We start from the raw sequence: 20,592 nt of genomic DNA, 5'->3' as shown, positions 1-20,592 counted from the left end.
TCAGATAAATTTCAAGATCCTAATTCTAAAGTCCAGGAAACCACACAGTGGCTGGAGAAAAAAAAACACAAAAACCATGGTGTGTGCCTCAAAGATAAAAAGCTCTTTATTAAAACGGTCAAGGACCCGACACGGGCTGTGTTTAAGTTTTAAAGGCCTGCCTCAGGAGTCCAAAGTATCTGTAAACACCAATATGGTGTTAGAAATTCTTATGTAAAATCAAGCCAAAAGGACCTCTCTGAAACTTTTGCCCTTTACTGTCCATCTCTGGCTCTTAGGGGGCTATGCCCTGGCATTCTCAGCCCAGTCCATCCTGTAGCAGTGGAGCCCTCTCCTCTCCAGGCTTCTCCTAATTCTGACTTCTGAGCTCTTCATTTAAGCCTTCATACTTATCAGACCTTCTTAGTTATTATTCCCCAACTTTCACCCTGTAATCCACTCATCTTAGCCTTTTATCTGTCCTCCCTCCCCCCCTTGTTATAGTATAGCTAGAGGCCATTTGATACTATACCTTTTGATATGTAGCCCCAGTTTTGTGGAACACTTTAACTTTATACTGAAGATCCAAATCAAATCTTAAGGCTTTCACATTTCTTCTGAAGACTTTCTTGAACTGTCAAACTTTTGGCCTTAATTTTTTCTTTAAGCTTTCTCAGATTGGTTTTTCTGGATGACTTCTTGTCAACCAAAGGACAATGTGGTTTTACTGTAACTGATTGCTTTTAATTCCTACCTGTGCTTTTAATTCCTACCTGTCCTTTCTCAACCTATAAGCTGCTTGGTCATCTGTTACTGTTTTCTTTTGATTTCCACCTTATTGTATTGTAATTTCTCATGGCTTTCTGTAATTTTTTTCTATCAGTGTGAATACCTCTTTCCTTTTCTGACTGATTTTGATTATGCTTTTAATTGTAAACTACTATGGCATACACAGGGAAAAGCAGTAGAACTGCAGATTTTTATCTTTGCTTTAACCATGATACAAAATACCTAGTGTGTTTTTGTTATGGACAGTGTTTATTATGTGTTCAAACCAAAGTTATTTCTCCTTCCTCCCCCCCCCCCCCCCCCCCCCCCCAATATTCAAAAGCATTTAACCAGCCAGGATCGGCATCTGGCCAGTTAAATGCCCCATAATTGGCTAGCCATGAAGTTTCAGCTGGACATGGCTGGCCATGACCTGCTGAAAATTCACAGTTAGTGGCCAGCGGATAGCCGGTTAAATTGCACGATATAACCAGCTATCTGCCGATTTTAAGTGTAAGTTTGGCGGCCATATTTGGCCGTGTGAATACCAGGCCTATCTTTGGCCGGTTCAAACTCAACTGACCAGCACAGAATATTGGCTTGGCCAGTTAAGTTTGAACCAGCCAAGAATAAACTGAATATTCAATGCTTGTCACCGGAAACGGCCCAGCATTGAATGTCTGGGCTCAGCGCCAATCACTGAGGTTAGCCAGGCTAACTCCCACAGTCTGAATAGCAGGCCCCTAGTCTTATTTATATTTAAAAGATGAAGTGTCCTAAACTATGGAGCTATTTGCCTATTTCTCTGTTAGGAAAATGCTAAGGGCATCCTGTGTCTGTTAAAATATTTAAACAATATAACCACCAAAATGTAGAAAGATCCTTTGCTGAGAGCTTATTTGGAGCAAACACACAGTGGACAAATTTCTCTTATATTGTTCACGAAGCATTTAATTTACAAACATGTCTTTAAACAGCTCTGCATTGTATCTTTATAGTATCACCATGGTTGTGTGTTAGCCTTATTTCTCAAACTATTAGTTCTCACTCTTATAATGATTTTTTGTGAAAATGATATATATATTTTTTTTCATTAGTATTTGTGGCTACAGCTCTTAGTAGATGTTGACCATTATCCTCTTTTATGTATAATGGTAATTGTATAAAGGGTTTTACACAGAAAAGGCCTTTTCTACAATTGCACAGCTGTCATGGCAAAAAGATGGTATATACTTATAAGTGTTCCTTGTATAGACATTCTGGGACTCTTTTTTTGAATGGAACAAGGATGGAGTTGCAATGTGTGTACATAATTTATAAAATATGCAAGTCATGTACACATTTGCATCAACTTGGAGCAAAATAAATTTGTGTGATTACATTTACATGCTACAGGGGTTAGCTCTATGTGCCTTTTTAAAAAAATAAAGATACGTGGAGGGGCATAATCGAATGCGAACGCCCATCTCCATGGGCGTTTATCTCCGAGGATGGGTCCATGAAGGGGCAGGCCAGACCGTATTTTTGAAAAAGATGGGCGTTCATCTTTTGTTTCGATAATACGGTTTGTGGGATTTGAGCTGGGCGGTATCGGTTTTCAGCGATAATGGAAACCAAAGGCGCCCAGCTCAAAAACGAACAAATCCAAGGCATTTGGTCATGGGAGGGGCTAGGATTCATAGTGCACTGGTCCCCCTCACAAGCCAGGACACCAACCGGGCACCCTAGGGGGCACTTGTAACAAAAAGTTTTTTTAAATACCTCCCAAGTCTATAGCTCCCTTACCTTGGGTGCTGAGCCCCCCAAAACCCACTGCCCACAACTCTACACCATTACCATAACACTTATGGCTGAAGAGGGGCACCTAGATGTGGGTACAGTGGGTTTTGGGGGCAGTTTGGAGCGCTCCCATTTACCAGCACAAGTGTAACAGGTAGGGGGGGATGGGCCTGGGTCCACCTGCCTGAAGTCCACTGCACCCACTAACAACTGCTCCAGGGACTGCATACTTCTGTGATGGAGCTGGGTATGACATTTGAGGCTGGCATACAGCCTGGAAAAAAAGTTTTTAAAGTTCTTTTTTTTTTTTGGTGGGAGGGAGTTAGTGACCACTGGGGGGAGACAAGGGAGGTCATCCCCGATTCCCTCCTGTGGTCATCTGGGCAGTTGGGGCACTTTTTGGGGACTTGTTCGTGAAAAAAGGGTCCAAAAAAAAGAGACCCAAATTCTTGCTTCTGGCGCCCTTCTTTTTTCCATTATTGGCCGAGTGCGCCCATCTCTCGGCCGATAAACACGCCCCAGTCCCCCCTTCACCAAGCCTCCGACCCGCCCCGTCAACTTTGTCCGTACCCACAACAGACTGCAGTTGGAGGCGCCCAAAATCGGCTTTCGATTTACCGATTTGGGCGCCCATGAGAGAAAGGCGCCCATCTCCCGATTTGGGTCGAAATATGGGCGTCTTTCTCTTTCGAAAATAAGCTGGATAGGCACCTGTGTTGCTTTTATGAAATAGGCTTTAAAATGATCCCGTTTCTTCTTCACTCATAGGTAAAATATTAAAATCAGGCCCATTGTAAATAGCATTTTTGTTTCTACACACAGTGTGTATTGTGATTTTTTAAATCTTAGAACTGAATTCAAAGGAAAATATGGGTATGTCTATTACACAATCTATCCTTGACACATGTGCATTACTAGCATTAAGTTATACTTGTTTAAAATGTTACAAGTCATAAGAAATCCATAGGCTCCATTTTATGTAGTGCTGTATACATTTTAAACCTACTCTTTAAAACCTACTCTTGTTATTCAAAATACATAGGTCCTACCCATGAGCTAGTTTAGGGTTCCATAATGCATATATATAATAAACAAAAGATATGTTTTCAGGATCACTTAAGTATTTGAGAGCAAACTATGGTGGAGGCTAATAAATATTTGGTAATCCATGTTCATCTTATGAATTGTAGTAAAATGGGCTCTTGTTCGTTAGCTGCATGAGCAACTTGAATCTTCCAGTCCTGCATTGCAAAAATTACATTTTGGAATTAGAACCTGAAACCTGCAGAACAGTTGGGGGACACAGTTGTCATAAACCCTTTTGCTGTTATAGTCAAGAGATGTTAAATTGACACCATGCCTAGCAATTCTTTGCTCTAACCAGACAGACTACATTATTAGATGCCATTTTGGGACTCCCAGACATTCATCTTTTACTGCCCAGACCAGCGTGAGTTCGGAATGGTTCTGTTATCCTATTCACCTACAAAGTCGCACTCCAAATTTAATTGGATTCATAAGATATTGCTCTTCAAACATACTTGATCTTCTTCTTGTGGCTTCTTGAAATCAAACTTTCTAGAAATTCAGGTTTAATAAGATGGTCCATTTTAACCTGTTTTGTCTAGGAAACATGTTGTTAATTTCCACTGGTAACTCTAGGCAAGTTATGTTCCTATATATAAGTATTTCCTTGTCTCTTGGAAGCTTACAATCTAGGAGCTACAGTAGCCCTCTTGAGTTATTGTGCATCTTTGACATAAGCCCCATTATTATCAGTGGGGCCTATTGACTAAGGAGGGAATTCAATAAGTGACGCTGAAACTTAGGCATTGAAAACATTCAGTACTAAGCACTATTCTATAAAAGGCACACACCTCAGATATATAGTTGGGTGCACAACTTTGGGCCCCATATATATAATCTAGGTGTAAGTGAATAAGCCGCATTAATGCATGTTAGTTCATATTAGTAAATCTAGCCCTAAATTTTTATCTGAGGTAATATAGGATGAAATATTTTGCTCAAGGTGACAACGTGGAATCAGTGGGTTTTGAATCCTGGCTTCCCAAGTTCCTACACTGCAGCTCTAACCCCTAGGCTTCTCTTCTACCATATTGATCAATTTCCTTAGAACCCATCATTTTAGGATCATTGCCCCCAAGTGTTATCCTTGATGATAATAGTGCTTTTAAGGGACACAATTGAGTTATACTTGCTTCTTTATAGCTTGTTATCTTCCCCCATTGTTTTTTGTTTAAAAATCATACACATTTGGTAAGAGCAAGTGAGACCAGCAAAATGAAACTGGGCAACAGATGGCTGTCCAGAATTAACGAAAACTCATTCATTTCTGTTACCAAGATTTTTGGTCTCAGCTGCTATGAGGTTACACGCTTCTCTGGATAGGTAGATGTCTGCTATTAAATGTGTCATGTAAAATGCTTGGGAGAGGGGGGTCTACAGAATAAAAAAAGACACACAGTGTTCTATTGCATGGGACAGCTATAGTAAACTCTTCTGAAATTCCACCAAAGAAAATAAATAGTTTAAAAAATTGCCATGTTTATAAGCTCTTTCACATAAACACGCCACAAAAAGAGCCTTTCCACTGTTTTCTGTACCTTCAAATGTCTAGTGCCAGATTTGAAAATGGCAGAGCACACGTGGAAAAAAATTACGCTGGATTAAACCCTATTAATCTGTTTATCTTCATATCTATATTAGTCTTACTTGCTAATTTTTAGCAGTGATGTGACCTTCCCAAGAAGGTCCAAGTGTCATTTAAGAGCATTATTTTTGATAATCTTGCCTATAAATTCTTGTGTAATAAACAAGATTACACTTAATACACAGAGTGGTGCCCCAGAGGGCTGCTGGGATAATGACACAGTTGCAACATAAACTTATCAACATCAACACCATCATCCCATGCAGCACCTCCCTCCTCCAAGTAGCCTATTTTCTCTCCCCCCCCCCCCCCCCCCCCTTAGGAGAAGATTCTATATATGGCACCTAAAAAATTGGTGCTGCAGTCACTGCTGACTAAGCATATTCTATAATCATCACCTAGATTTAAGCACCAATTATAGAATATGCTTAATTGATATTTCAGCACCAATATCTGCATGCATCCATTTATGCCAAGGAAAACCTGGTGTAAATCTGAGCGCATAGATTTAAGTGCACTGGGCCATATTCTATAAATAGCTGCCTAAATTTTGGAATGCCCATGAAATGCCCATAACTACGCCCCTTTTTGCCTCCTCATGTTAGAAGTTTGGCGCGCATTGTTACAGAATACACTTAGCGAGTTGTGCACCTAAATTCTAATCAGTGCCAATTAGTGCTCATTATTGCTTATTAAGTACATTTATCAGCGCTCAGGTTGTTAAACCAAGTAAGCTACACGCGGTATTATAGATGTGCCGATTTTGGCGTCTAACTCTAAGCGCACTATATAGAATTTGGGGGTTAGTGCCTCCATATGCATACCAACCACTACCCTCCCCACTCTCATACATCACAATAGGTAATCTCCCATTCACTCATCACCCATACCAGGTCCAGAGGTCTCCTTCCTTACACTACAAGGAGAGTGTCCTAAATAATCATCTATGCAGGGCTCCATGAATTATTATAGATTCTTCTATTTGACATTTGTCTTTAAAAATAGGAGTGGATTAGTAGCCTAATGGTTAGTGTAGCAGGCTGAGAACTGGGGAAACCAGGCTTTAAATTCCACTGATGCTCCTTGTGATCTTGGACAAGTCACTTAACCCTCCACTGCAACGCCGGCATTTGGAAAGCAAAACCGGTGCTGGGCAGACTTCTATGGTCTATGCCCTGATTGTAACTGAATAGATATGGATGGGCTGGAATGTAAATTTAAGGGGCTTTGACGTTAGCTTCAGAACTTTTAGTGTAAGGACAGTGCTGGGCAGACTTGTATTGTCTGTGCCCTGAGAATGGCAGGACAAATCAAACTCGGGTATATATATAAAGTATCACATACCATGTAAAATGAGTTTATCTTGTTGGGCAGACTAGATGGACTGTTCAGGTCTTTATCTGTCGTAATTTACTATGTTACTATGTAGAAAATGGGTAGATGCTTCATAATTTGTCATGAGTTCCTGGGAGGTTCTTTTTTTTTTTATTCCAACTGTTTATTTTATTTTTATTTATTTGCTTTTTCCTGATATACTGCTAATCACTCCATAATAGTGCCACTAGGTGGTTTACATTTATATATATATATAAATTAAAGGAGTCTCTTACTAAGGTGCCGCTAGCATTTTCGGCTCGTGCTAAAAATCAGCTGGTGCTAAACTCTGAGTTGCTAATTTTATTCCTTTGGGAGTTTCAGCGTTTAGTACCAGCTGATTTTTAGCATGAGCTAAAAATGCTAGTGCACTGTATTAAGACCCCCTAAATAAGATAAAATAAAAGCAAGTGAGAAAAAGAGAATAAACACAGGAAGGAAGAAATTTTTAGCAAGCTAAGAGCAAAATATTTGTTTATAAAGCCATGTTTTTGTTAGCTTTTTGAACCTGGAGAAGGGAGGATTTGGTTTGTGGGGGGGGGGGGTATTTTTGTTAACAAGTTGGTGTTGTACTCTAAATCAAACAGAATAATGAAGCTCCTAAGAGCCTCCATCCAATAGAATACAGGGAAGGTTTTATGCAGAGGGTACTTTTTCTGAGATGGATCGATTTTATTATTTATTTATAATAACATTTATACCACACAATTTTCCAACTTACATTAGTACATTGTGGCTTACATTAGCAGTGGGGGATATTAACAGACCATATAAAGCATAAGCAGTACAGGGTACTGAATGAAACAAAGAGTAGCTTCCAAAAGGAGGGTCGTACAGGGTCAAATGACTACGTATACAAGAGGAACTGAGAGAGAAATGATTGATCTAGGTTATCATGAGATTATATGTGGTCCTCATAGTAGAATTTTTTGAAGAAAATGCTTTGAGGTGTTTGCGAAAGTTGAGGTATTGACCTATACACTTAACATTTTTGGTAGGGCGTTCCATAATTTTGTGCCTTGGTATAAGAATCCTGCTAAATGTATTGTCTGGCATTTTGTGTACTGGAGGTTCAGGTAAGTGCGGGCTCCGACTTTTGCGTTCCTGAGTGGAAGGTCAGTTAGGTCTCTCATATAGGCCGGAGTCATACCAAATATTCGGTAGACCAGGGAGATTCACTATAGCAATCCAGTTCTGTTACAGGAAATCATTGTAACAATCAAGTGTCTTTACTCTTTTTGTAATAAGGGACCTATGCAACTAAATTAATTTTTAAAAGCAAAAATGCATTGCCTTCATGTGTTGTTCCCCATTTGGCAAGCAGCATTTTCCACAGGACTCAACTTTTCCATTCTTTTCCAAACTATAGAAATTTAAGACCAGCTGTCAAAAAGCACAGAGGCCTGTGTGACCAACAGCTTGATGTGATGGCATGTTTTTGTTCACACCTCATGAAAGCTTTGGGAAATGGTGCTACCCAGATGCAGACCTAAGAATAGTTAAGATGCAAACCTGTTTTTATTTTCTTCTTAAAGCAATGCATACTAGTTAATTTTGAAATGAAAGGAAATTAGAAACTTGCACCCAGTTGCTTTTCTTTCTTTTTCTTTTTTTTTTTTATCATGCAACTGATCTAATTAAATGAACAAACTTTTGTAGTTAGAGTTTACCATACCTAAGGACAGTAATTTTCAAAGGCATTTCTATGAGTAATGCAATATTGATGCACAGAAATGACCAGTCAGAAAATTGCCTGCCCAATAAGTAGGTAAATGTGCATGTGTGTATGGTCTGTGTAAGCATATGTTTACCCACTCTCTGAGGAGGTGTTCCTGAGGGCAGGGTTGGGGAAGAGTCTGTATTTAGACATATCCTTTTAACCCAGAAAAGTTGTGTATTCAAAATAGCAGGTATAAATGTGAGCATATAATTTTCTTGAGTAATTTTGAAGGTGGAACCATGGATATACCTTTACTTTGAAAATGTGGCAAAGTCTGCATAGTGAAAAGTACGAATGTACATTTTAATCCAGCGCACAAGTATAAAATTACCCCCAAAACATTGAGAGGCATTAAAATAGTTGGTGGATATATGTGTTTATTCTTAGATTTACCAGAAACGGTTTATTCTTTTGTATATTATTTATTAAATATCTTGTGAATCAGAATGTGTTTGCTTCTTTTCCCGAGGGGCCTATTTACTAACTTGTAGTTACCAGACAGTTCTTGCCCAAAATAACACATGATAGCTGCAAAACTTCTGCATTAATTGTTGGAGGCATCTCTAGCACTTACCCCAGGGCCAGCTCAACCTATGATCCAGGTGAGGTTCTGGTGATAAAGGGTTGCTAAAATCACTGCTCCCTCTAGGCCCCTTGTGGTCCAGCATCTCCTCTTCTCTCTCTTCCTCACCCCCTGCCTGTGGTCCAGCATTACGTCCTCTCTGAAACCCCCGTGCCCCCCCCCCAAGTTGTACTTTCAAAATCATAGATGGTGTTAGCAGCAGTAGAAATTCACATACACTTCCTGCAGCTGGTCCTGGAGCCTTCCCTGTGCTGCATCCTGCCACTTTTGACACACATTCTAGTTTCTTATGGTGCTGAGGGAAGACTTTGGGGCTGTTCACAGGCAGTGTGTGTATCTCTGCCACTGCTAATGGCCTCTTTAAGAGTTTGATTCCATGGGGGAGGGGAGAGTTTGAGAGAGAAGGGGGATGCAGGGATTTTGGGGGGAGGGGAGGGAAGAGAGAGGAAGAGGTGCCAGATCATGGGAACCTAGAGGGAACAGTGATTTTGGCACCTTTCACCATCTGGGGGGAGGCTTGGACATAGAGAGGGATGCCAGATTGAGGGTGGTGGGACACTGATGCAGAAGTTGTCTCAGGGTGCCACAGTCCCTTGAGCTGGCCCTGATTTACCCATTCCAAGCATGAATGACCAATAAAGCAATAAATACAGTTAACTATACCTCTTGAGCTGGTGTTAGGTGCTCCAATGTTATCTGTTGTATTAACAATTTACATTCAGTAATTACTTGCATATTTTTTTTGTTACATTTGTACCCCGCGCTTTCCCACTCATGGCAGGCTCAATGCGGCTTACATGGGGCAATGGAGGGTTAAGTGACTTGCCCAGAGTCACAAGGAGCTGCCTGTGCCGGGAATTGAACTCAGTTCCTCAGTTCCCCAGGACCAAAGTCCACCACCCTAACCACTAGGCCACTCCTCCACTCCTAACTATTACATGACTTCTTTGACATTGAAATTACCATATGTTAACCACTACGGTGCTGTGCTGTTAGTGCTCAGTATTTCCTATATTAAACTCTGACATTACTTAGCAAATAGGCCCCTGAAAGAGTAATTCTGAAAAAGGATGTAAGCTCTGTTGAGCAGGGACTGTCTCTTCATGTTCAGGTGTACAGCACTGCGTAAATCTAGTAGCGCTATAGAAATAAGTAGTAGCAGTAGTAGTGTAGGAGCCTATTCTGTTAAGGAGAATAGGTGCCTACTTTTATTTATAGAACAGTAGCATAAGCGGGTGTGTACATGCTTACTATTTAGGTGCAAAATCTTTCAAGAACTGTCCAGTAACTACAAGTTAGTAAATAGACCCCTTGAAGCAAACACATTTTGATTCACAAGATGTTTAATAAATAGTTTACAAAAGAATAAACAGTTTCTGATAAATCTAAAAATATACACATATATCCACCAATTATTTTAATGCCTCTCAATGTTTTGGGGGTAATTTTACACTTATGCGCTGGATTAAAATGTACATTCATAGAGTTTGTGTCATGATTTAGGCACATTTAGGTACCAAAATGTGACAGATACCTGCGTAACTTACAGTATTCTGTAAGTTATATGTTTGAGCCCTGCTTGCGCCATGCCCAAGCTTCGCACACGTGCACACCTCACTTTCAAGTATGTGCTATGAACAGGCTTATTTTCGAAAGAGAAGGGCGCCCATCTTTCGACACAAATCGGGAGATGGGCGTCCTTCTCCCAGGGTAGCCCAAATTGGCATAATCGAAAGCTGATTTTGGGCGTCCCCAACTGCTTCCCATCGCGGGGACGACCAAAGTTCGCGGGGGCGTGTTGGAAGCATAGCGAAGGCAGGACTGGGACATGCCTAACACATGGGCATCCTCGACCGATAATGGAAAAAAGAAGGGCGTCCCTGACGAGTACTTGGGCGACTTTACTTGGTCCATTTTTTTTACGACCAAGCCTCAAAAGGGTGCCCGAACTGACCAGATGACCACCGGAGGGAATCGGGGATGACCTCCCCTTACTCCCTCAGTGGTCACCAACCCCCTCCCACCCTAAAAAAACTTTTAAAATATTTTTTGCCAGCCTCCATGCCAGCCTGAAATGTCATACCCAGCTCCATGACAACAGTATGCAGGTCCCTGGAGCAGTTTTAGTAGGTGCAGTGCATTTCATGCAGGCGGACCCAGGCCCATCCCTCCCCTACCTGTTACACTTGTGGTGGTAAATGTGAGCCCTTCAAAACCCACTGTACCCATATGTAGGTGCCCCCCCTTTCACCCCTTAGGGACTATGGTAGTGGTGTACAGTTGTGGGGAGTGGGTTTTGGGGGGCTCAACACACAAGGTAAGGGAGCTATGCACCTGAGAGCAACTTGTGAAGTCCACTGCAGTGCCCCCTAGAGTGCCCGGTTGGTGTCCTGGCATATCAGAGGGACCAGTACACTACGAATGCTGGCTCTTCCCACGACCAAATTGCTTGGAGTTAGTCGTTTCTGAGATGGGCGTCCTCGGTTTCCATTATGGCCGAAAATCGGGGACATCCATCTCTAAGGTTGACCTAAATTTCGCAATTTGGGCATCCCCGACTGTATTATCAAAACAAAAGATGGACGCCCATCTTGTTTCGATAATACGGGTTCCCCCGCCCCTTCACCGGGACGTCCTGCGAGGACGTCCTCAGGAAAACTTGGGCGCCCCTTTTGATTATGCCCCTCCATGTAAATTAAGCAGCATGGGCGTAGTTTGGGGGGGGCGAGGGGGCATTGCCCCCCCTCAAATGCAGGGCTGGCACAACCTGGCTGCAGGCAGCTCTCGGTACCCCCTGCCCGCCCTCAGCTCCCAAACAGCCCTCCTCTCTGTTCCTGCCGCCCTGCATTTAAACCTTTTATTTTAAGTCGCAGCGGCAGCAGTGAAAAAAACAACACAAGAGGCTCGCCTCTAGCCTTTCCCTTCCCTCTCAGTGTCCCACCTTCCTCTGATGATGTATTTCCTGTTTCCACGAGGGCAGGAGTCCGGGACACTGAGAGGGAAGGGAAAGGCTGGAGCGAGCCTGCTATGCTGTTTTTTTCACTGCCGTCTCTGTGACTTAAAATAAAAGGTGTAAACGCAGAGCGGCAGAAATGTAGAGGAGGGCTGTCGGGGATCTGAGGGCGGCCAGGTGGGGCTGGATTGGACCTCAGGGACTAAAAAGGGGAGGGGGCTGAGGCAAGTTACTGGACTTGGATGGGAGAGCAGGATAGCGAGCAAAGGAGAATTGTTGGACATGGATAGGAGGGGAGAACAGAGGAGAATCGCTGGACATGGATGGGAGGGGAGGGCAGGAGAGAGAGGAAAAATCGCTGGACATGGATGGGGGGGGAGGGACAGAGGAGAATCGGTGGACATGGAGGGGAGGGCAAGGGATAGAGGAGAATTGCTGGACATGGATGGATGGAGGGGGCAGGGGAGAGAGGAAATTTGCTGGATATGGATGAAGAAGAGGGCAGGGGAGAATGGAGAGTTGCTGGACATGGATGGAGGGGAGGGCAGGGGAGAGAGGAGAGTTGCTGGATATGGATGGAGGGGAGGGAAGACAGGAAGGAGATGCACATGGATGGAGGGAAGGGAAGAGAGGAGAAATGCTGGACATGGATGGAGTGGAGGGCAGGGAAGAGAGGAGAAATGCTGGATATGGATGGAGGGAAAACTGCTGCATTGGAACACTTTGAGGGCAGATGCTGAAACTGTAGGAAGGATAGGGACAGGGCTACAGATGGTAGACAGGACGCATAAGGACACAGGAAGATGGTGGACATGGTGAGAGAAAAAATATCAAATGGAAAGAAGACACTGCATAAAACAGAAGACACTGGGACCAAAGCGAATAGAAAAACTAAATGCTCAGACAATAAAGGTAGAAAAAAGTATTTTATTCAGAATTTATTAATTGGAATATGTCAGTTTTTGGAAATGTGCATCTGTGATATTTTGCATGTAAGTTTCAGTTTCTCTAGTATTGCTGCATGCCGAGTCTGACTTCTTGAGATAAGTTTTCAGTTCAGTATTTTGGCTTCATATTTTTTTGATTTCTAGTTCCTTGTGTCATATCTGTTGTCATGTGTTTTTCATGTGTGATCAAGGTACAGTATTCTGCTAGCGTGTAGTATTTGCATCCCTTTTTGTTTTTTTGTTTTTTTTCACTATGTAGTGTTTTCGTGTTTTAGAGCCCAGTGTAATTACAGTGCTGCCTTTCCATGCATAAGGTTGCAGCTCGTCCTGACCTTGGAATTAGTACTGTAAAGTTATGAGTGTGTCTTTGCACGAGTTTCTGTATAGTGTTTTGCAGTGGAGAGATTGTGTGTTGGCCTTACTGAGGTGGCACCAAAACATCAGAAAGGGTTTTAGAGCCTAAATCATGACACACTACCTCCTTGAAGGATCTACATATAGAGCCTGTGCATTTCTAAGGTCAACACTGGCATGGTACGGGAAAGGGGGTGGGGAAGTACTACTGGAGAGGAAGAGGGAGTGCTGGGTAAGGAGGAAAGAAGGAAGGAAGGGAGAAAGGTGTGGCTTTTTTGGGAACAACCATAATGAATATATATGATATATGCAAATGATATGCTAATATGCCCCCCCCCCCCCCCACAATGAAACAGTCAAACTTCGCCCATGTTAAGCAGGTATTGAATGAATGGCACTTAGGCAAATGTTGCCATTTACATGCATGTGTGCCTTTCTAAACATTCACACACACAGTGGGCACATAAATGTTAGCTCCTATGGTATAGAATTGCTCTCTAAATGTTCTGCCAGGAACCACAGAGGCATATTTTCAAAGCACTTAGCCTTCCAAAGTTCCATAGGTTTCTATGGAACTTTGGAAGGCTAAGTGCTTTGAAAATATGCCTCATCTATGTAGAAGTGCACTGCTGTTTTTCCTGTGTGCACTTGTAAACTCAGTTATTCATGCAGGCCTCGTTCTCTCCCTTCTATCTGTAACTCTCCTCTCGGTTAACTTTTACATATAAAACTTTTCTCTTCTATTCCCTACCTCTGAACCTCCTGCTACTGTACAGTTCACCAGGTGCCTCACTCTCTACTTTTCAAGTCCTCCTTCAAGATGTACTTGTTGAAGGAGGAATTTCATTAGTTTCTATCGGTGCAGCCAGCCATTCTTTTTTGGTCAGCCTGATATCATTTCTGTATGTGTCAACTCATTCTCTTGTGTATTTCTCTTTTATCCCACATTTGAACTGGGAAGCTGCTTTCCTGGTCCTGTCTCTATGACCTATATTAAACAATCAGTCTTATACAACCAACCTGTGCTTTACCTTATTTAATAATACATACATTATGAGAAGGGGGGAGGAGATGATTTTAGAAACTCTTCAGGCAGGTGCAAAGTACAACAGTGCTTGCATCCATTGATCTTGCACCATTTCTCAAGGGAAAAGGCTTCACCTTTGAAAGGTGCCAAGAAAAAAAAATACATTTGCTTGTAGAGATCTGCACCACCTTTTTCTGCAGATGCCTTTTTTATGAAAAAGAATATGCATTGTTTGGGAAATGGAAAATCAACACATCTTCCTACTTCCCGTGGGGTTAACTTCACCCAGTGCCTGCCTGATGTTTTCCTCAGGGTAAAAAAAGCATGTGCTGTTGATCTCCAGGCGAACTTACATCTGAGGAAAGGGAGGGCATTCTTCTTCCTTTTGAAAATAAAACAAAATTGATCATAAGCATGATCAAATGTATGAGTTGCTTATTTATTGAAAATATTAGAGAGGTTCATCTGTTAAGCAAACCAGCTGTTGATAAGGTTTTTCATATAAGAATAATCTAGATTTGTTTTTTATTTTTTTGTTATTTTGTTTTATTATGTATGTATCCCTGTATTTCTGCTAGAACTGTGGATGGAGTGTTTAGCGCACATTTAGCACACACACATGGCATCATTAGATAAAGCAGTAAACAAATGTTTAAAATAAATTAGGACATTCTTGCTACATTTATTTAGATTTTGCTTACACCTTTTCAGTAGTAGCTCAAGGGGAGTTACATTCAGGTACACTGGGTATTTCCCTGGTCCTGGAGGGCTCGCAATCTAAGTTGGTACCTGAGGCAATGGAGGGTTAAGTGACTTGCCCAAGATCACAAGGAGCAGATGTAGGATTTGAAGCGGGCATCTCTGGATGTCAAGTCTGGTGCTCTAACCACTAGGCCACTCCTCCATTAAGTGTGCATTACCGCCGAATGCAGTTTACTCTAAGGACCCTTAGGTAGTTTGAATGTTTTCTATTAGCAGGTAAGGGGTTAAATAAGAGAGACTTGTTTATAAGAGAAAAATGGAAACAGAGCAAACATACAGAAAATAAACTAATTCTTCTTGTGTAAACAGAGGAAGTGGTTGTAGTGCTCCTGCAACTATTTTTGCAGTTTTGAACTGTTTACTCTAATATTCTGAATTGTACATTTTCTCCTAATCTGCCACCAGCTGAAAGAACTAAATCTATATTGGTAACTGCTTTCTCAATAGCTAAACGAATCAGATTTTGAACTTTTATCTGAAACTATGGCACTTGGATATAAATTGAAAAGATCACAGCTTTGGGAGAAGACCTCTATCATAAAGGCCTTTCTGCATAGATGATGAACATCAAAACTCAATATTTTTTTTCAAAATTGTAGTTATAATTGGGCCCAATGGGGGTCTCTCTCTTTGATCAGATCACAGTGACTGTGACTTTACACTGGAAAATGTCATTACTGTGAAAGTTTATCACCTGTAGAGCTGGTCTTTTCTCTGACGCCATGTTCTGTTCTCATTAACATTATTCAAAGTTTGGTAGTTAATTAGGTTGACACTTCAATTACAATTATCCTCTACAAGAGCAGTCATGACTTTTCTTAAAGAAATGAGCAAAAATATTTTTAACTTTGAAAAAAAATGAACTAAATGTTCTAGATAGAACTTACTAGTAAGAATAACTATGTGATGATGTTTAAGGTAAGATAACTGAAAGTTTTATATATAGATAGACAAAGAGAGAGATCATTTGTGTGTGTAGGCATAAGTATATGTCTGTGTATATTATTCTTGCTAGAATTCTGCGCCAAAAAATTCTAAATGCTGCAAGTTTCTTGAAACAATATTTTTGCACCCACAGCCATCCAACTTTGTTCCCAGCCCCTCTCTACCTGCATACACATTTTATCCATCTTACAACCCCCCTCCCTGTACAGATACCATTCATATTTATTTTTCCAGCCCTACCCTCCCACACACCCCCACTTCACCCATCTTATATCCTCTCTCTCTCTCTGTACAGATATCATCCATATTTATTTTTTCCAACCCTCCCATCCCACACCCATACTTTTCCTACCTTACAGCCCCCCTCCTCCCTCCCTGTACACAGAAACCAATCATCTTTATCCAGCCTCTCACCTCCACATTCAACGGTCCAGTGTGGGAGAAGCTGCAGAGGCGCATATCACGACTACTACTTAGGGTAGGAAAGAACCCCACTCTTTCCTGCCTGCTGCCACCGCTCTTGCCGGTACCACTGCTTCTTCAAAATGGCCACAGATACTTCCTGCGACAGCCTTACGAGATTGCTGCTTGAAGTCTCAGCGGCCATTTCTAAGAATCAGTGGTACTGGCAAGAGCAGTGGGTATGAAAGGGTAAGGTTCTTTCCTGCTCCCCAACAAGGCCACTAGACCACCAGAGAGAGCCCACCGAGACTCGGAGGATGGGGCAGCCAGCCTTTACCGTGGTCTCCATTCTTGTGGTACTGTACTGCTATGCATTGCGAGAATGGGGACTGCGGTAAAACGTCTGCACAAAAAAAAGTAAATTCTGTGCTGCACAGTCACACAGAATTCTGGCAGAAGTAATATTTTACATACACAGATATATGTATATAAAGAGAGACTGTGTGTATATATTTAATTTACTTATTTATACATATAAACTGCCTGAAATTTAAATAAGAATTTGAAAGGAAATACTGAAATATTCTTCCATTTTCTGTCTAATTTTTTTTCTTTTGCACTGCACGTCAAAGCTAAGGAAAGTTTAAATTCTGACTACCAAACTTTGTCACTTAAATGATTCCTGTTAAATACACCAAGTCTTTGTGTTATCTATCCTAGTGTAGACAATGGTGTTGTCCGTCATATTAGAGTCATCTAGAAGTCAGAAAAAGAGGTATTTGACTACTTTCTTAATGTGGCAGGTGGTTTGACAATGAAGAGGGGTAGTTTTAATATTATCTGGTGTTTTAACCTTTACCAGTATTCTAAGACTGTCCTTTTAAACAGCTACCTACCCTTTTAGACTCTCTCGAATAATGGTAGCAACTGTTCATAGCCTGATTGAAAAGTGGCGAGTGCAACGAAAGTGGCCTCAGAGAAAAAAATGAAATTGAGTGACAAGTGAACTTTGAGTGCCCTTGACAAACAACCCTACATGGCACAAAATGAAGGGTACTCAACTGATCCTATCTTATATAAGCAGACACGTTAGTCATTGAAAATGTGCGGGAAAGTAGCTCATAAGCAGTTTACTGTAAAATAATTAAAGCTTATTTATGTCAAAAGGCCTTGGAAAAAAAAGAGAGCATGAGCCAATTTGCATTAGCACTTTACCATCTTCCCCTGCTTTCATTTCAATTAACAGACCAGCAGGTGCTCTCTGCAGTTAGGAGGATAAGCTATCAAGGAGGAGGATGAGTTTTTGGCTGACCTGCAGACATGGCAGTTTGCCTGCTGATTAAGTTCATACCTTGCTGTACCAATTTCTGAGGTGTTAATTTAACTGTTCTACTCCGTCATGCAGGTCTCGGCCTTGAAAAGTAAACTGAAGAAACAGTCGACAGCTACAGGTGATGGAGTAGCAAGGGCCTTTCTTCGAGCACAGGCGGCCTTATTTGGATCCTACCGTGATGCACTAAGATATAAACCTGTAAGCCTTTCTGTTTCCAGCCTGTTTTATCTTCCTAGTTGAAAGGAGAGGAAATAAAAACATCAAACTTTCACAATTCGGTGTTTTTTTTTCTCTCTCCATTCTCCTGTAGATTATGAGCACCCTTCATATTATCCACATTTTTGTTGGACATTTTGTTCAGCCAATTAAAAGTCTAGATTGGCTGACTGTTTAAAACACTAAAACTCAACTGGGACTGTTTACTAATGGTTAACATGTGCTATCTGACACATGACCCATTTTATTGCCTGGGCCCTGTTACAGATAGCATGCCCTAAAGGTTACTAAATGACCTCCAGTGTAAGAAATGGGTTTTCTAGTGTCTTAACATTCAGGCTATTTCTTTGGAGCTCCACATCAGGATGGTAAACTATTTTGCTGTATATTTCTTACTTATGTGTGTTATTCCTATTCTTCAGGTAAAATATAAGTGAGTTCTACAAAGTGTTAATATTGCAAAGGATCTTTATGACAGTACTCTGGGATCTTTAGTTTGGATAAAAAAATACAATGAGCAGCTTGTCTTTGTTTTTCTGGCACATCCTCCTGCATTTAGAAAGTTTGAGATACCTCAGTGTAAATTATGTGGAACCCAGGAGCTTTGTAAATATGTAATTAATGTTAGTTTGTTTTGCCATTTTTGAATTCATTTCCATTGTTAGAAACACGTAAACCTGTCTTCTGGATGTTTTGACAATAATGGAATAATAGACTGAATTATGATATCTTAGAGCACAATAGTTTTTCTTTTGGTCACGTTAGACTGTGGGGGTTACTTTAGAAGTCTTATTCACAAATAGGAAATTGTAAGGAAGTGTTGGAATGTGGCTTGGACAGGTCAAAAATCTACAGATGTGCCCCGGTAGATAAAGGGGAATGCACATGTAAGATCTAATATGTCCATATTGGGATTTACAGCTGATCCTTGGCACAGCACAATTTTTATCTGGTCTCTTTCACCACATTTCTCCAGTCCTGATGAACGTTCATTGGTCATCTATTTTTAAATGAAGGATACAGTTTAAGATCTTAACCCTTATGTACAGAGCTTTGAATAAAGGTATGCTGCTAGCAATAGCCCAATGTTCTAGTGAATAAATAATTTTACGCACTTTCTTCATGTGATCTGCTCTTTGCATCATATAAGCCAGTTAGAATAGTAAGATAATGTGGGATATAATTGTTTAAATATATGATAAAATATTTTGTCCAGCCTTTCACAGGAAGAATTAAGGGAGGGTATCCACCTCAATCCCCCACTATTTACATTCCCCTCCAAATTAAAAATAAAGATTGTGACCTCTGTAGTTAATAAGCAGTTTTTATAATTGTATAGGTTTGAGAAATGGCTCACATATGTGTGTAAGTTGCCAAGTTGCCTCTCCTGATTTTTCCCACTTGTGTCTTTGTACAGTGGCTGCTCCTGCTGCATTGCCAGCAAATACACTTGCACTCCCACAGGTATTTTAGGATAGGATCTGTCTGCAGATCCTTTACTAAAATACTATCAAGACTGAGCACATTCTGACTTGGATATCTCCGTTCCCAATCTCCACATTCTGTGTAAAATGGGACTCCATATTAATAAGCACGCTATATAATACATGAAGAAATAAATATGCACAGTATATTGTATAGTCAAACAACATTTCAGAAAGCCAAAATTGTTGAATTTTCCTTCAATTTTATGACAGTAAAGATGTAGGACTTGCTTGTTGGTGCAGTTTACCTTTTGAATACTCAGGTCTATCCTTATCCTGACACTATTGGGCTCATTTTGAAAAAATAAATACAAAAAAAACCCATCATAGGTGGCATAAGGACATTTTTTTCTCAAAAATGTGCAAGTTGTGATTTTAGACATTTGCTCCATCCAGATTTCAAGGGGGCAGGTTTTAGGTGGGACATGGGCCAGCCCCTAAAGATAGATTCTTTTCTTCAATAATGGAACAAAATGAAAATGTCTAGGGCCAAAATTTAAGACTTTTTGGCTAGACCTGTTTGAATGACTAACAGGCTCATTTTCGAAAGAGAAGGATGTCCATCTTTTGACATAAATCGGAATATGGACGTCCTCAAAGAGACGTCCAAATCAGTATAATTGAAACTCAATTTTGGACGTCTCCAAATGCAGTCTGTCGCAAGGATGTCCAAATTTCAAGGGGGCGTGTCGGAGGCATAGCGAAGGCGGGACTTGGGCATGCCTAACACTTGGACACCTTTGACCGATAATCGAAAAAAGCAAGGACGTCCCTGATGAACACACCTGGATGGTTTTTCTTTTTTAGGAATAAGGCACAAAAAGGTGCTCATAATGACCAGATGACCACCGGACGGAATCGGGGATGGCCTCCCATTACTCCCCCAGTAGTCACTAACCCCCTCCCACCCTCAAAAAACATCTTTAAAAATATGTCGTGCCAGCCTCTATGCCAGCCTCAGATGTCATACTCAGGTCCATGACAACTCATGCAGGTCCCAGGAATAGTTTTAGTGGGTACTGCAGTGCACTTCAGACAGGAGGACCCAGGCCCAAACCCCCCTACCTGTTACATTTGTGGAGGAAACAGCGAACCCTCCAAAACCCACCACAAACCCACTGTACCCACATCTAGGAGCCCCCCTTCACCTGTAAGGGCTATGGTATTGGTGTACAGTTGTGGGTAGTGGGGTTTGGGGGGCTCGGCACACCAGATAAGGGAGCTATGTTCCTAAGAGCATTTTATGAAGTCCACTGCAGTGCCCCCTAGGGTGCCCGGTTGGTGTCCTGGCATGT

General features: G+C 41.3%; 1 protein-coding gene across 5 annotated transcripts in view; it reads left to right on the top strand.

The window, feature by feature from the left end:
- The window catches only part of DENND1B (DENN domain containing 1B), a 537,680-nt gene that overhangs the window by 365,986 nt on the left and 151,102 nt on the right, over positions 1 to 20,592 (top strand). For 4 of the 5 annotated variants that reach the window (XM_030206246.1, XM_030206245.1, XM_030206249.1 and 1 more), the window contains one exon: positions 17,670 to 17,795. The exons of the other annotated variant lie outside the window; for it this stretch is intronic. In XM_030206246.1, coding sequence (XP_030062106.1) covers positions 17,670 to 17,795 — 126 coding nt within the window. The remainder of the gene's footprint in view (positions 1 to 17,669; positions 17,796 to 20,592) is intronic. 5 annotated transcript variants of the gene reach the window in all.

Source organism: Microcaecilia unicolor, chromosome 6 (assembly GCF_901765095.1).
Source record: "Microcaecilia unicolor chromosome 6, aMicUni1.1, whole genome shotgun sequence".
In the NCBI taxonomy this organism is placed as follows: domain Eukaryota; kingdom Metazoa; phylum Chordata; class Amphibia; order Gymnophiona; family Siphonopidae; genus Microcaecilia; species Microcaecilia unicolor.
Note: the sequence above shows the minus strand (reverse complement) of the source record. Positions and strands in the feature narration are given on the sequence as shown.